Source organism: Amaranthus tricolor, chromosome 13 (genome assembly GCF_026212465.1).
Source record: "Amaranthus tricolor cultivar Red isolate AtriRed21 chromosome 13, ASM2621246v1, whole genome shotgun sequence".
Taxonomy (NCBI): Eukaryota; Viridiplantae; Streptophyta; class Magnoliopsida; order Caryophyllales; family Amaranthaceae; genus Amaranthus; species Amaranthus tricolor.
The window spans coordinates 7,802,351-7,817,677 of NC_080059.1; the positions used below are offsets into that span (position 1 = coordinate 7,802,351).

A 15,327-nucleotide genomic window follows, 5' to 3' on the forward strand; every position below is an offset into this window, starting at 1 on the left:
CAAAAATACCACTTTTGAAAAAGTTAATTCTAACCTAACTCCTTCCCTAGGTGTCACCTCGTGGAGTAAAATTTTCCCTCCAATATAGGATGATGATGTCATCCTATTATATAATAAAATAGGATTTTCCATTGGTATTAATTAATATTGATTAATGCTAATAAATATTATCATAATCAATACATTGAAATTGGTAAATTTTCTCAACAATGCCTTAATGCATTGGAATTAGTTTATTTAATCAAAATAGTAAATGCACTATTGAAATTGTTTAATGCAATCAACTTTTCAATAATTTACCTAATATATCTAGAGGTAAGAGGAGAGATAAATTGGTGAATACAGATTGAAAGTCAGACAAAGATGAAAACGAATATTTGCATTTGTAAAGCAAACATCTTTTTTACAATCATCTGATATTTGCTTTAATTTTATACTCTAAATTTCTTTTATTATTTATTTATTTATTTAAATAGACACAATTACTTTTAATGTTTTTTTATTCACAAATTCTTAAAGTGTCAATTACAATCTTATAGTGATCAATAAGATAATTTAGCTAATTACATGAATCCATCCCAAAATTCATATAGTCTCATACAAGACAATCTATTTATAATTTTATATTTTTATTATTTTTTAAATAATTTTTTGTATATAAATGTTATCGTTATTTAAAATATTTCATTTAATTTAATATTGTAATATATGTTTAAAACAATTTATTGATATTAGTAACATAGTTTGTTATGATGTTAGTAAATATTAAAATAATATCAATAACATTATACATAACTTATAAAATAGTATTTTCAAAATTAAAAATGAATCAAATATTAGTTATTATATACAATTATTAATTCACTGAAAATCAGTAACCAATAATTTACAATTTCTTTTTTTTAAATAATAAAAAATAAAATAAATAAAACGTGGGAATTATTTGGTAATTAAAAAAAAATAGAACACAGGTAACAAGTTTGTTGCTGTTTTGCTACAATCCAGACCAATTTCTTTCGCATTCCTGCTGAATTAGGGTATCCAAATGATCATAACCTCTTCTACTAACTTCAGTAGCAAAGTAATTAGCGTCAATCTAAGCATTGTTCTTGAAACTTTTAGATTTCATATGTTACGTACAAAATTCTTGTAAATCAATTTTAGGTACATATGATTGCTCCATTTTCTGGGTATTTCAGTATCCATCATTAGCTTCTTTTATTACTTGTCATTTTCTAGGTATTTTTGAATTTGTACCCACAAGTATGAGCATTCACAATTGGGATTTTTCCGCGCAGGTACTGTGTATTGTTTTCATCATCTGTTGTCTGAATTTGGAAGCACAATTGTATCACAATTAGATAAGTTTGAGGGTTTAAGATATTAGAAATGGCTGAGGATGCACCTCCTCCTGTTAGGTTGATGAATTTCGTCTCTCAAGAAGAGGTCCGTTTCAAACCCTACTTCCTTTTATTGATTTAGTGTTTCCCTTATTTCTTAATTATGTTTTTATATTGATTAATGTGATGTATCTGCGGTTGGGATTATTGGTGGAAGTGAGTCTAGGTTAATATTAAATATTGATTTGCAAATTGATTACTAGATTCATGATTTGTGAACTTGTTTTCGTGTCTTTCTTATCAATTTGCAAATCGATACATGATGTTACTTTGAATCTTCTCCTTGTTGGTGTTTACTAATTTTTTTAATGAGCTTTTTTTTAGAGGAACTGAATTAATGTATGTGGTTGAAATTGCAGTTAGATGTAGCAAAACAACATCGCGGTGAAAGAGTGGAGGATGGGACTGCACAAAGAGACCGCCCTCTATTTGAGGTTCTCAGTTTCATCTTGTTATCTAACTTCTTGCCCTTTGTTTAATTAATGTCAAGTTGAACAACTTAGGGGAAGGATTAGTTGTTAAATGTTAGTGGAAAAATTATGTTTTTTCAGCTCTTAGGCGGATGTGCATAGTAAGGTGGGTAGGAAGGTGTTTATGTCTAGATGCTTGGTTGAGTGAGTAGCAAAGCGCGAGACTTGGACAACTCCCCATCTTATGTATTACTATACTTCAAATGTCATTTGAATTTGTTTCGTTTAGAGCATGACTTTTATGCCTGACATATTTGAAATATTTCAGATTTTGAAGGAGAACAAAGATAAGCGGGATGCTGAATTCAATGAGCGGTTTAAACATCGTATGTGCCCTCTATACCTATTTACCCTCTGCTTCTCGCTTAAATGCATGAATTAGCCTAGATCTTTAAGTTTGTTTTACTGCAGGACCACCCAAGGCTTTGGATGAAGACGAGACTGATTTCCTCGATAAACTGGAGACGGTGAGATTTTTATTTCATCTTTCTTTCATTTCTATTAGTGGACCCAGTTGTTGGGATTAAAGTTTTGGGTTGTTGATTCTTTTATTCCTATGCTGTGAAGATCAGCAACCTTACATTTTTGGCTGATCTGTTGCTAAGGATAAAGGGCGTAAGGGACAAGGCTGGGCATAACTCCTCCCCATAGTCATGTAGGTATCCTTCCTTTGTAATAACCAAGAGACCGTTTCCATGATAGCAAACATCATATGCAACTTCATATAAATATGACACTTTCAATTAGCCATTTTAATCTTTGACTCAATTGACAATGGACTTCTGTAAATTGGCTAATTATAAGTACCTTATGAGTAATAATAAAGTCTTGTAAGTGCTTTTTGAAAATTGTTATCTTTCTTTCATTTCATTTAGAAGGACTTGAGAGACAAGGTTGGCCTAAGAAACTCTCGCAAAGTTTCTTATGGGTGCTATTTACATGTTTCTTACACGTCATAACATTATCTATCCCTTCATGTGGTGTAATGTAATATTGTTATGTGAAAGATTTTCATAGCTATGTCAAGGGTGAGAAAGAGTGATAAATCAAAACGTTATGAAAGAATACTCTTAATTACTTATTCTTGTTTATCCATTTGATTTAACTAAATCTCAAATTTTATAGTGTTTTGGACTTTTTTTAAAATATCAAAAACATTTTTATGATTTGAACTAGGCTCATGATATCTGATATAGGATTTTTGATAGAGCTGTTGAGCTGACCCTCTGATATAGGAATTTGATAGTCATTGACCTGACCCTTGGACATGGAAATTTTGATAATCATGAAATATTCTCTTGTGATGCTAGTTTTGTCTTCATCTTTAGTTATGCTTTAGATCCAATAATCTATTGTGTAAAAAAGATTATGTGAATAGAATAACCTAGGATTTAGATGGAGGCATGGAGTAGACCTCTACATTGGAAGTTTTCTCAATACCAACTATGTATTGCGCGTAAATTCTTGAGGAGGCTAAGTTGTCAAATCTCAGCTAATGCCATACTTGTAATCCCTTATGCTCTCATGCTATACGTAGATTTAGAGCTCTAGACTGAATTTCATCTATTAGAGGATGCATGTTTATTCTGCTTGGGCTTTTGGCTGAGGTGTGAAGATGACTTCCTTTAGAATTTGGGCTTTTAGTTCTTTCTGAGTTATTCATGTCATCAATTTTTGCGGTGTTGCTTACTGGTGAACCTTAAAAGGCCATGAGAGAATTAGGAACAGCCATCTAAACTATATAGTCACATTGTTTATAAATGGCGCCAGTGATTGCGTTTACAAGGTATATATTCTTTAAAATATTTTTAGCTTCTGAAGTCTGTTCACTTGTTTTTAACTCTTTAATGTTCTTGTAGTCCAGGAAAGAATATGAACGACTTATAGCTGATGAAGAAGCTGAACAACTCAGGAGCTTTCAAGTAATGTATCTTATTCCTCTTTATGCATCAAAATCAATATCTTTGACTTGGTTTATCGTTAAAGAATTACTTTCACTAGCACTTACCTCCCCCCATGCCCCCGTCACTTCTCCTTTGTAAAAGAGGATATATGTGTCTAGAGACGATGTATGACTGATTCTTTTTATTTTTATTTTCTTTTTGAGCGTGTATATTTCCGTATGTTTGTCACTTAGATGCAATTGATTCTTGTACTTTAAGTTGTCAGTTCGCAGCAACTTAAGAGTGTGTTTGGATTGAAAGAAATTGAGGGAAAGGAAGGGGAGGGATTTGGAGGGATGTGAAATCATTTGTTTGATAACATAATGAGAGGGAAGGGATTTGGAGGGGAGGGGTTTGGAGGGAAAATATGGAAAAGTTTTGCTAAGAATACAATCTCTCCTAAGGTGGAAAGATTTCAAGGGAAAACACTTGTTTCCCTCCCCTTTCCCTTCCCTTTCCTTCTAAACAAACAAGATACACCCTCCCTCCTTACCCCTCCCCTTCCTTTCGCTTCCTCCCCTTCTCCTTCTTTCCTTTTCTATCTCTCCCAATTTGCTATCCAAACATAGTGTAAAGTTATTTAATGCTAATTGCAGCATTATATAACTAATAGCGAATTAAGAATTAAGAGAGAACTCTGTCAAAGGCTTTGAATGGCAACTGAGTCTGTTAGAAATTAATGCATCCCAAAAGAAGGGAAACTAAATTCATGCAGGGTTTCTGCTGTTTCTCTCTTATCTGATTTCTGAACCTTGTCTTTACTGCATGCAGGCAGCAGTTGCAGCGCAATCTATGATTGTACATGAGGTTAAAGAAAGGCTTCCTGTTTCTGATGTCCAGGTCAGTAATGGACTCGGCAAAGCCAATACTCCCTCCGTCCCATTTAATTTGCAGCATTTTCCATTTTAGTCTGTCCCGCTTATTTTGCATCATTTCTATTTTTGGACTATGGCCCACCACTTCCTTTTAATCTCATCCATTCATTTTAGCTCTCTTTTAATTTCATCCACATAATTCATTCTCTCTCTTCATTTATTACCACTATCCACCTTTTTTCTTAAAAAATAATTTTCTCTTTGATGCAAATTATACAGGACAGAGGGAGTAGTAATTAGCGTATGTACCTATGTGGCCCTTAAAAGAATTACTTATGTTGCGTGAATGCATCTCCAACTGGAGTTTTTTTCTATTGTTTCTGCTTGTGGTGATGGTATAGAAATAAGTTCCTTTGCGTGTTAAAGCTTGTCCTTAGAATGAAATTTAATGAGAGTTGATTGGAACGGCATTCCCATGCTTCTCAGGTTTCCTTGTCGTGTATATGGTGATTAGTTTTGGTTTAAGATAACGTATTTAGCATTGATAATCCATCATGGAATAACGAAGCAGGGGCTTGCAAGTGCACTGTTAATAATGCTTTGTTTGCTAATTAACGATACCCTACCTGTTATAACAGGAGAAAAGGACAACGGGGAAGAAAAATCCTCCTTCTCAGACCTTGGGAATGATCATAAAAGTAAAGCCACAAAAGAAAGCTAAAGTGGAGCCATCAGTGGAACCAGAACCTGGAGCTACTGAAAAGTCTTCCACTGAGTTTCAACAACGTTCCAACCAGAAAAATGCACCTAGTATCGATAAAGAGAGGCCTCCGGAGGCGCTTAAGAATTCCGAATTCAACAACACCTGCATTGGTTTAGTTTCGTACAGTGATGAAAGTGATGATGATTAATCTCTTGTTTTTATAAGCAAACGGGAAAAATGTCCTTTGCTCGTCTAGCTAGTTTGGCTTGTAGGGCTGTTAGCTGTGTACTAGACCTCCCCATGCTCTGTATGACAGAAATTACTTCCATATACGAAACAATTATTATGGCTGGATTTGTAAGAAATTGTCTCAATCGATTAAAATTTTACTTGAAACTGATTCTTTCTATTAAATAAACACTATTTACAAAATTAAGTACATATCAAATTAAAGAACTAAATACTATCTCTGTTTATAAGGATCAACAAAATTGTAAAATATAGATGACTCAGGAGGATGCGCTCATGTGAAGAGCAACCAAGGATGCATACACTCCATCTTTGATACGTATCAGAGTTTCATGCCTCCCTTTCTCTGCAATGACTCCGTTTTTTACCACTGCAATTACATCGGCATTCTTTATGGTAGATAAGCGATGTGCAACAACTACCGTAGTCCGATTCACAATCACGCGATCTAATGCATCCTGCACAACTCTTTCAGATTCAGCGTCCAGCGCACTGGTGGCCTCATCCAACAGTAGTATTCTTGGATTCTTTACTATAGCACGTGCAATGGCGACCCGCTGTTTTTGACCTCCGGACAATTGAACGCCTCGTTCCCCTACTACTGTATCATAGCCCTGCATCATTTTGCATTTGGTTAGAGTTAGTTAACACGGTCTTACACAGGCTTGCTTTGTGGGTATCCAATAGCTCTTTTAATGAGGTTTGGAGCAATGATGGTCCGATTTGGATCATAGAAGTGGTTACGGGCAATTGTCCTTGAAAGTCTACATTAAATTCAAAAAAGAGTTACCTGTTGAAGGCCGCAGATGAACTTATGCGCATTTGCAAGTTCTGCAGCCGCAATGATTTCAGCCTCGGTGGCATTGCCTTCTTTTCCGTAAGCAATGTTCGCCCGTATTGTGTCGTTAAACAGAACAGGTTCTTGACTGACAAGGCCCATTTGTTGCCTTAGCCATTTCAACTGGAATTTCTGAATTTCAATGCCATCAAGGGTAATGTAGCCAGATGCAGGATCATAAAATCTTTGCAAGAGTGAGATGACTGTCGATTTTCCGCTCCCACTTTCCCCTACCAGAGCCACAGTCTGCAAGATAGCGATAAAAGCTTAGAAAACTCAAAATTAATAGAGAATAGTATTGTTGGGAATGGAATGGAGAATGTTTCGAGCATGTTCAGACCTTCCCAGAATGGATAGTTAAGGATAGATCTCGGAAAATCTGAATATCAGGTCTAGTGGGATATGTGAAGCTCACATGCCGTAGCTGAATTTCACCTTTTACGTTATCCAAGGTCGTTCCAGATTCATCACTTGGGTCTATCTTGGATTTTCGATCAAGGATCGAGAATACAGAAGCAGTGGCACTTTTGGCTTTGCTACTGTCGGGAGCGAAGGAGCTAGATTGTGATATTCCTATTGCTGCCATGGTAAGTGCAAAAAACACCTGCAATTGTGCACATTTATGAATGTGAAATAAGGAATTATATTTGCAAGAAAAAACATCGATATCGACAGCTCTAGAAATTCGATACTCACCCGGAAAACCTTGGTAAAAGTTGTTTTACCATGGGCAACGAGTTGGGCTCCCGCGTAGAAACTGACAGCATAGACGCAAAAGAGCAAAGCAAAGGACACTCCGAAACCTGCGCCACTAATCAAACCTTGCTTCATACCGGCTTCTTTGGGAGCTTCACATTTCTGATCATACAATTGCATCACTTTCTCCTCTGCACAAAAAGAAGCAACTGTTCTGACACTCCCAACTGCGTCATTTGCAACTTGGCTTGCCTCTTCGTACTTCTTCTGCAGGAAGAAAAGGTGAAAGAGATTTAAAAATGTAACACAGAACTAGATTTATAGAAGTTTAGAGGCAGGTAAGGGGGGATCGCGTCATTTGGGTGAGAGTGTAAAAGAAAAACCTTAGCATCTGCGCTGAATCCCTTCATGAACTTCATCTGAATATACCCGTTAAGTCCGATTAGGGGTATTAATGCGAGGACAATGAACGCCAAAATCCAATTTGCAAGGAAAGCAATCAGCAAACCCGCAATTGCAGTCGCAATATTCTGAACAAGCAAACCAAGGGCATCTCCAACCAAAGCACGTACAGCTGCAGCATCAGTAGAGAGCCTTGCACCAATCGCACCACTCGAGTTCTCAGACTCATCAAACCAACTTACCTCCATATGAACTACTTTAGAAAAACACATGGATCTGATCCGTTGTATCAATCTACAACCAGCCACTGAAAAGAAGTAGGCTCGAGCCGGGTTTGTCAGAAGGGATGCCAGACCAAGGACTAGAAACATTAAGGCCCAGAACTTCGAATCTTTTTTCAGCTGTTGGGGTGGCTCGTAAAACATGTTGATCACACTAGAAAGAAGTATACTGAAAATGGGGAAGATGACACCGTTGGCACTTGCAGATATAGCTCCAAGCACGAGTGCTGGAATTTCAGGCTTATTAAGAGACACAAGACGCCAAATCGAGACTTGTGGGTGTTTTGCTGAAGTTGAAGTAGCAGCATCCTCGGTTTCTGGTAGGGCACTCTCCGGAAGATCTACTCCTACTCCGGACATTATTGAGAATGAGTGACGATTACTGCTCAATCTCCCAGAGGATCCACGACTCAGTGATCGTAAGGATGATATTCTCTGGCTTGACTCTTTCGAGATCTCTCTAACGTTCTCATGATCAGCTTGTTCAGATTCTTTTCTCATTTCCTGCAGACGGATTAGTTGGGAGTAAGCCCCTTCCGGATCCTTCAGTAGTTCATCGTGTGGTCCTGATTTGTATTCACAAGAGGAGCCAAATTAACACCTTTTATCATAAACCAAGAAAATTTTCGAGGATATATCATATCAGAGCTAAACACCCAAATTACGAGGTTACCTTTCTCGACCACCTTTCCTTGATGAATAACGGCGATCATATCAGCATTCCGTACAGTACTCAAACGATGAGCAACAATAACAGTCGTCCTATTGATCATTATCCTATCTAATGCTTCCTGCACTATTCTTTCCGATTCAGCATCAAGCGCACTCGTAGCTTCATCGAGTAATAGAATCCTCGGATCTTTCAAAATGGCCCTCGCAATAGCCACTCTTTGCTTCTGTCCGCCAGATAGCTGGGTTCCATGCTCACCGACTAAGGTATCTAGCCCCTGTAGAGAAAGAAAGATGTCATTCAAAACATTCTTTTGACCCGCAATAGGAGTTTGAGATCAATAACAACAACAATGCTAGAGCCTTAATCCCGAAAGATTGAGGTTGGTAATAGGAGCCGGACAAGTATACAACAAATACGACATGGAGAAATTCGAACCTGCGGTAATTTATCAATAAACTTGGAAGCATTTGCAAGCTCAGCTGCAGCTTTTATCTCTTCGAGTGTGGCACCATCCTTCCCATACGCGATATTATCTCTGATAGAAGAAGCGAACAAAATTGGTTCTTGACTAACGAGCCCAATTTTTTGCCTGATCCACCGAAGTTGAAAATCTTTGATATCGATTCCATCAATTAAAACCTGTCCGGCTTGTGGATCATAGAATCTTTCGATGAGGCTAATCACTGTCGATTTCCCACTTCCACTTTGTCCGACCAATGCTGCAGTCGTACCACTTGAAATCGAGAGAGAAAACCCGCTAAAAAGTTGCTCGTCCGGTCTAGTTGGATAACTGAAATAAACATCCCTTAGCTCAATATCCCCATGAATATCATCCAACACTTTTCCACTGAGATCATAAGGATCAATTGCAGGTTTTCTGTTGATGGTTTCAAACATCTTGTAGGCTGCTGCTTGGCCAGCAGCAAATGCACTCATAGAAGGCGACGCCTGCCCCAGTGACCTACATACATCAAGAAAATTATCAGTTAATCATACCACAAAACATTGAACCCTTAAACTCCCGTTTTATTTTAATTATAGTAGAGCCCCCGGCCCATTTTCGGCCCGACCCTTACAAAGCCCTTCAAAATAGGCCCCCCCATTGAACACCCCTAGCTCTAACATATATTCTATGTATGACTGAACCTAAAACGAGTTGAGTAATGAACTCACATGGAGCCAACCAGGACGGCTATAATGACATTAAGGACGGTACCGCCAGAGTAATTTTTTTCGAGAATCATCTTTGAGCCGAACCATATGGCTAGAGCATAGCTGCAAAAGACTACCATCATTAAAGCACCCAGCCCCAATCCCGCGGCCACTCCTTCATAAACGCCCGATTTATAAGCACTTCCAATAGATTTATTGTACTCTGCAATAGCTCTTTTCTCGCCTGTAAATGACGCCACCTGAGGAAGAAGACGGTTTATTTTGTATTAATAGCGTGAAATAAGGTAGTAGAAGAAGAAATGCGTAGAATTCGTGCAGAAACTTACAGTTCTGATTGATCCTATAGTCTGTTGTACAACAGTTGCTGCCTTTCCATAAGCATCTTGCCCCCTTGTTGCCATCTTCGAGACAATGATTGTCATAGCTGCACCAGAAATGGCTAGAAGAGGAATGGAGGAAAGCATGACAAGAGTAAGAAGCCACCCTTTGATAAATGCGATGACAAAACCTCCTACGAACGTTGATATCATCTGTAAAAACTTTCCAACCTGCCAATCGACGAGATTCAATGATGATATCAATAAACAAAGAAAATGATCATCTAGTCAATGATAAATTTGGCTTGTACACCAAACCCATATAAGAGAAGAGTTGACTACACACAAACCCGATGAGGTTCCATCCTAAAACCAGTTGGTAATAGGAGGACTAACCCATTAGCCATCAAGCTAATATGTGTGATCACATGCGGGTTTTTAATCCAACACTCAAGAGTGCTAAAAACTTGCCTTCTCCCCCATAGCATCTTGTATAAGAACTGTATCCCCTGACATTCTCCCTATAACTTCTCCTGTGCTTGTTTCTTTGTCGAAAAAGGCGATATCTTGTCTAAGTATAGCTTTCAAGTACATCTTCCTTATTCGTGCAGCTTGTCGTTCTCCTGTTACCATCCAACAAGCCACCTCTGCCAAAATGTACGCAATCATTATCAGACATTGTATCTTCTCAATACTTAAAAATCTTAATCAAGACTACATAAAACCGAATGCTTACGAAGAAATGCTGCCACAGCTACTCCTATGGCCAAGTACACAAACTTTAGCGCGACCTGCAAGAAAAAGATAGAGTGCATACATTAACCATCTTCGGAGACATCTCGGAGACTCGTTTAGAGGCTTAAAGAAACGGGTACCTGAGAGACGATATGAACAATACGTTTGGTATTTTGATTTTCGCCAAACGAATCAACCAACTCTCCGAAAATGACAGCCATCAAAGGCATACATACACCATTTCCGATAGCGCCAATGGTGCCAATGATCATCAATGCCTTATCAGTAGAATCTGCAAATGAGAAGAGCTTATAGAATGGAACTCTATTAGTAGCACTATCATTCTGCTGAGCCTGAATCTGAGCCTGAGTCTGACTCTTCTTTTCGTTCTGATATTGTTTATCGGATGCACCAGTGTTGGAAGTTGATGCCTCTTCTACTCCATTATCCTTGTCCATAGTGTCACCAACCACCCCTTGTTCTGGAAAAGAGCACTTAAATTAGTTATTTCACAATGTTTAGCTAAGCAAGCTAAAGATCAACATAACAAACATGATCTTATGATATTTTTGTGTTATATGTACGTGTGTACACTACAATATAATTTGCTTTCAATGGGATACAGTGACATTTAATTTAAATTTGCTACTTTAAATTTCTAATAATATATATATATATATATATATATATATATATATATATGTGTATATATATATATATATATATATATATATATATATATATATATATATATATATATATATATATATATATATATATATATATATATATATATATATATATATATATATATATATATATATATATTGACATTTATTAAACTTTTTAGCAAAATAATAAAAAATCACACTAGAGTTTTTTGCGACATAAGATTTAATAACATTTCTCATACTTGTCACTATAGACTATAGTAATAATTACATATGTCACTAAAGACCAAATAAAATGTCGCTAAATCACTTAATTATAATGAAACTTAAAATAAAAATCAATAATTATTATTCTACAAATATAAATCAGTGGCATTTTTTTAATGCAACAAAATCTAATATCACAAAAAGTTAAATTTGTTGTGATGGTATAAGGGTAGAGTAAAAATATATTTTCTGGACAACATTATTTAATCATTTTAATACATTATTTTATCTTAAGTTTATATTAAAAAATTATAAAAAATTAATATTAATAAAATATGTATTTATATTTTTTCGGTGATGCTCTTACACGTGGCAGATTCACCTCTGAAGAACAAGAAGTCAACAAACACCACCAAAAGCGTGAGTTAGCGGGTAGCCGTAGTCAAGTTAACTCATTGATTGATTTTTCTAATTCCTTATTGCTTATTGCATTGACTAAGGTGCACACACTATACCCCAACCATGATTACTTAAAAAGTTTTTTTGCGGTGCTGACTGATTTGAATTTGTTACTATAGTAGCTTATTTAATAAACTAATTTATCAAACATTAGCATTAGATGATTTGACCACCTAATTCTCCTGATGTGTCAAAATAAGCTAAAATTGTTCAAATTCTATATGTGCTAAAGTAGGCTAGTATTGCCATAGTTTATGTTTGGACAATTATTTGACCAAAATCCTCCCACATTTTTAATTGGTTCGGGAAACCATATAATAATAGTATTTGATATAGAATTATTTCATTGTCATTAATCAATCTAATTTACAACAACCTACTTATATCTTTGTATTGAATATCAGCTAGTCAAAATCACTCGAAACAATGAATTATCAACTATCAACTATAATCTCAGCTTGATATTGGATGGAATACTTTGCATTTCTATACCCTTATAATAAGGGACGTAAAAGAAAGTTAAGGGGCATTAATAAGAAAATAGAAAAAGAAAAAAAGAGCGTGGAAAAAACAAGGAATCATGATTCATATAATACTTTATGTCTATTATAAACCTAATTTAATTTGAAAAGTCTCATATGATCCCCCATTTTATAAAGCTAGCATCATGTGCATGTAATGTAATAGTTCATGTAGAATTGTGTAATAAAGACAGAAAGTAGGAATAAATTAGATGAGTGGACATAAAAGACAGATGAATTAACCACTTATTCTATATTAAAACATCTCTTTAGTTCCAGCTAAAGCCAACCCAATTGATCATAAAGAAGGATCATGCCATCAATTCTTGTATAATGTATATACATGTATAAATATGCATCTATATATATCTTACATCTTTGAAGTAATTATATTGTATTTAATTATCTTTCTAAAAAAATTACAAGGTAGGGCAAGAGAAGAGAAAACTCAGAACTTTAGTATGAGAAAGTGTTAAATTAAGTTGCACTTATTGTGAATGTCAGTATATTATCAGAGAAACACGAGGTGCATATACTTGATAAGTCATTAATATATACCATCACAAAACCACATTCCAATAAAAAGTATAATATTTACTTCAACCGATATAAGACATCTGATTATATTATTATAATAAATTAATCTTTTTCATATTGTACATGAAAAAAGTTTGAGACAAATTATAGTGGAAACAGGATGAAATGAGTGTACATAAACAGCTGTATTTTTATACCATTCTTCCCTTACATAATTGCTCTTTCAGAATATTTGTAGAAAATAAAGCATTTAGTCAAGTAGATCATAATATAATCAATATATCCACCATGATCAATATATGATATATATGATGATCTTCCAGATTGAGAAGCATAAGTTAGTTTAATGACAGATAACTATGAGAATTAAAGCTCCCCGACGGCTATAAATCCTATTAATACTAAATTGTGTAGCATATAAATAACGAAAAAAAAAAAAAAAAACATTTAAGTTTGATATTAAACAGAGATCAAAGATGATTGATCGATTCATCCAATCATAATATTTTGAATTCGACTAAAATAAAATGTTGAAAAAGGAAATGGCATTAAAATAGCTTACCAGAAAAGTAGTTGATAATGTTAACCTTGAGGCGTGGAAGAAACCTGGAGACTTGTTAGGATGTTTGATGATGAAGTTGAGCCGCTTTTATTATTGATAAATATATTTCTGATGTAGTATGAATGACTCCAAATCTAAATTTAATGTACGTGAGAATTTGTGACGAGTGACGACTAATTAAGCTTTTTTGTTTTCTGTTTGTCTTCGATCACAAAATCTAATGTCTCCCTGACCTTAATCTATTCAGCTATTTATATATATTACTCCCTTCTATTGTGTCCCATTTCTTTTTATGGTCAAATCATCTTAATTGTTCCACTTTTGACTTACTTTAAAATCCGTAAAAAGTCAAATGGAACTCATAAGGTGAATAGGAGAGAGCATATAGAAAATCAGATTGTTTTTTCCTTGTTAATTTTTCTATCTCACGAAAATTGTATTATCAATAAGAAATTATGTATAAAAAAATAAAAAAAAATATATAACTGAAATGATCATAAATAAGTTAAATGTATAGATAAAAATTTAAAAAAATATTTTTATAAAAAAAATAAAAATAAGACAAATTTATTTTAGACTTGTATTTCAAAGTTGGATCAAAGGTCAAACTATTGCTTTATATTTTGCTTGGAGAGAAAGCAATTTATAACTATTAAAATTTTGACCATCAACTTCGCTAGCTCTTGCGTAGGTTCCTCGTGATACCCTAAATAAAGTAGAAGTATGTAGTACTTAATTATTTTTTTCAAAATTATAGCTTTATAAGTGATTTTAGTATTGTTTATTTTTTAATAAAAAATAATTAAAATAAATTCAATTTAGCCAAAGTGTTAAGACTTGTCCAAAAAGAGTCATACAAATAAGTTTATTGAAGCTACCTGTTATTTTCCATCTAGCTACCACCTGAGCAAGAGAATTACCATTTTTACCAACAAAACTAATACTCCCTTCGTTCTTTTTTGTTCTTCTCGTTTATATTTTGCACAGTTTTTAAAGTAAATTTTGAGCTTTAATATCTCTAAATACGCATCATAAAATTATAAAAAAATTATAATAAAAAAGTATATATTAAGACGAATCTAACGAGATTTCAAATGGATATATTTTATCATCTATATGTCTTAAAAACCTTAATTAAATTTCTCTCTCTAAAGTAAAATATTTTAAACGGAAAGAACATTAGAAAACGGAGGGAGTACTAAATTAACAACCGACTCCAAAAAAAATTATATTCCTTCCAAGAAAATAGGTGAGATAATAATGAAAGTATAAGATATTTGGGTGAGATATTCCTTCCAAGATCCTTCCTTCATTATATTATACTTGCTACATTTGACTTTTTATACAATTTAATGCGTTTTATTTTGATTATTTATATATTAAACTATGCAATCTAAAAATTATAAAAAGTAAATAATATCAAAGTATACGATTAGACGATTCAAACAAGATCACATTTGAAAATATTTTTTACATATTAGCTCAATATTTAAAATAAGCTTAAAGAATAAATAGTGAAAATAATCGTAATGTAGCAAGTATTCTAAAATGGATGAAGTATAAGATACAAAGTCCAAGAGGTATGCTTCAAGACCAGGATGGTCCAAAATATTTAGGATTCTTGGTTGGTGTAATAATATTATTTAGTCAATGAGAAAGTTTAGAAAAAATGTCT

The 15,327-nt window shown here is 34.5% G+C and overlaps 2 protein-coding genes across 4 annotated transcripts; one reads left to right on the plus strand and one right to left on the minus strand.

Annotated features, from left to right (window-relative positions):
* Positions 1–948: 948 nt before the first annotated feature.
* Positions 949–5,727, plus strand: LOC130798683 (uncharacterized). 3 transcript variants are annotated; one of them, XM_057661780.1, is made up of 8 exons: positions 949–1,081; positions 1,299–1,446; positions 1,760–1,834; positions 2,139–2,196; positions 2,282–2,337; positions 3,730–3,792; positions 4,585–4,653; positions 5,267–5,727. In XM_057661780.1, exons 2-8 carry the CDS (start codon positions 1,390–1,392, stop codon positions 5,537–5,539), a joined length of 651 nt encoding a protein of 216 aa, XP_057517763.1. In that variant the 5' UTR covers positions 949–1,081; positions 1,299–1,389; the 3' UTR covers positions 5,540–5,727. The 3 variants fall into 3 exon arrangements, with proteins under 3 accessions (XP_057517763.1, XP_057517764.1, XP_057517762.1); XM_057661781.1 differs by having other exon boundaries at positions 965–1,037; XM_057661779.1 differs by having other exon boundaries at positions 972–1,164.
* A 113-nt stretch (positions 5,728–5,840) lies between these two features.
* Positions 5,841–13,895, minus strand: LOC130798682 (ABC transporter B family member 11-like). The gene is made up of 13 exons (XM_057661778.1): positions 13,653–13,895; positions 10,836–11,176; positions 10,697–10,751; positions 10,432–10,607; positions 9,970–10,191; positions 9,644–9,882; positions 8,906–9,431; positions 8,471–8,744; positions 7,498–8,363; positions 7,115–7,381; positions 6,759–7,022; positions 6,371–6,664; positions 5,841–6,194 (listed from the first exon to the last, which is right to left on the minus strand). The coding sequence occupies exons 2-13, from the start codon at positions 11,151–11,153 to the stop codon at positions 5,841–5,843; spliced, it is 3,855 nt and encodes a 1,284-aa protein (XP_057517761.1). The 5' UTR covers positions 11,154–11,176; positions 13,653–13,895.
* Positions 13,896–15,327: the final 1,432 nt, after the last annotated feature.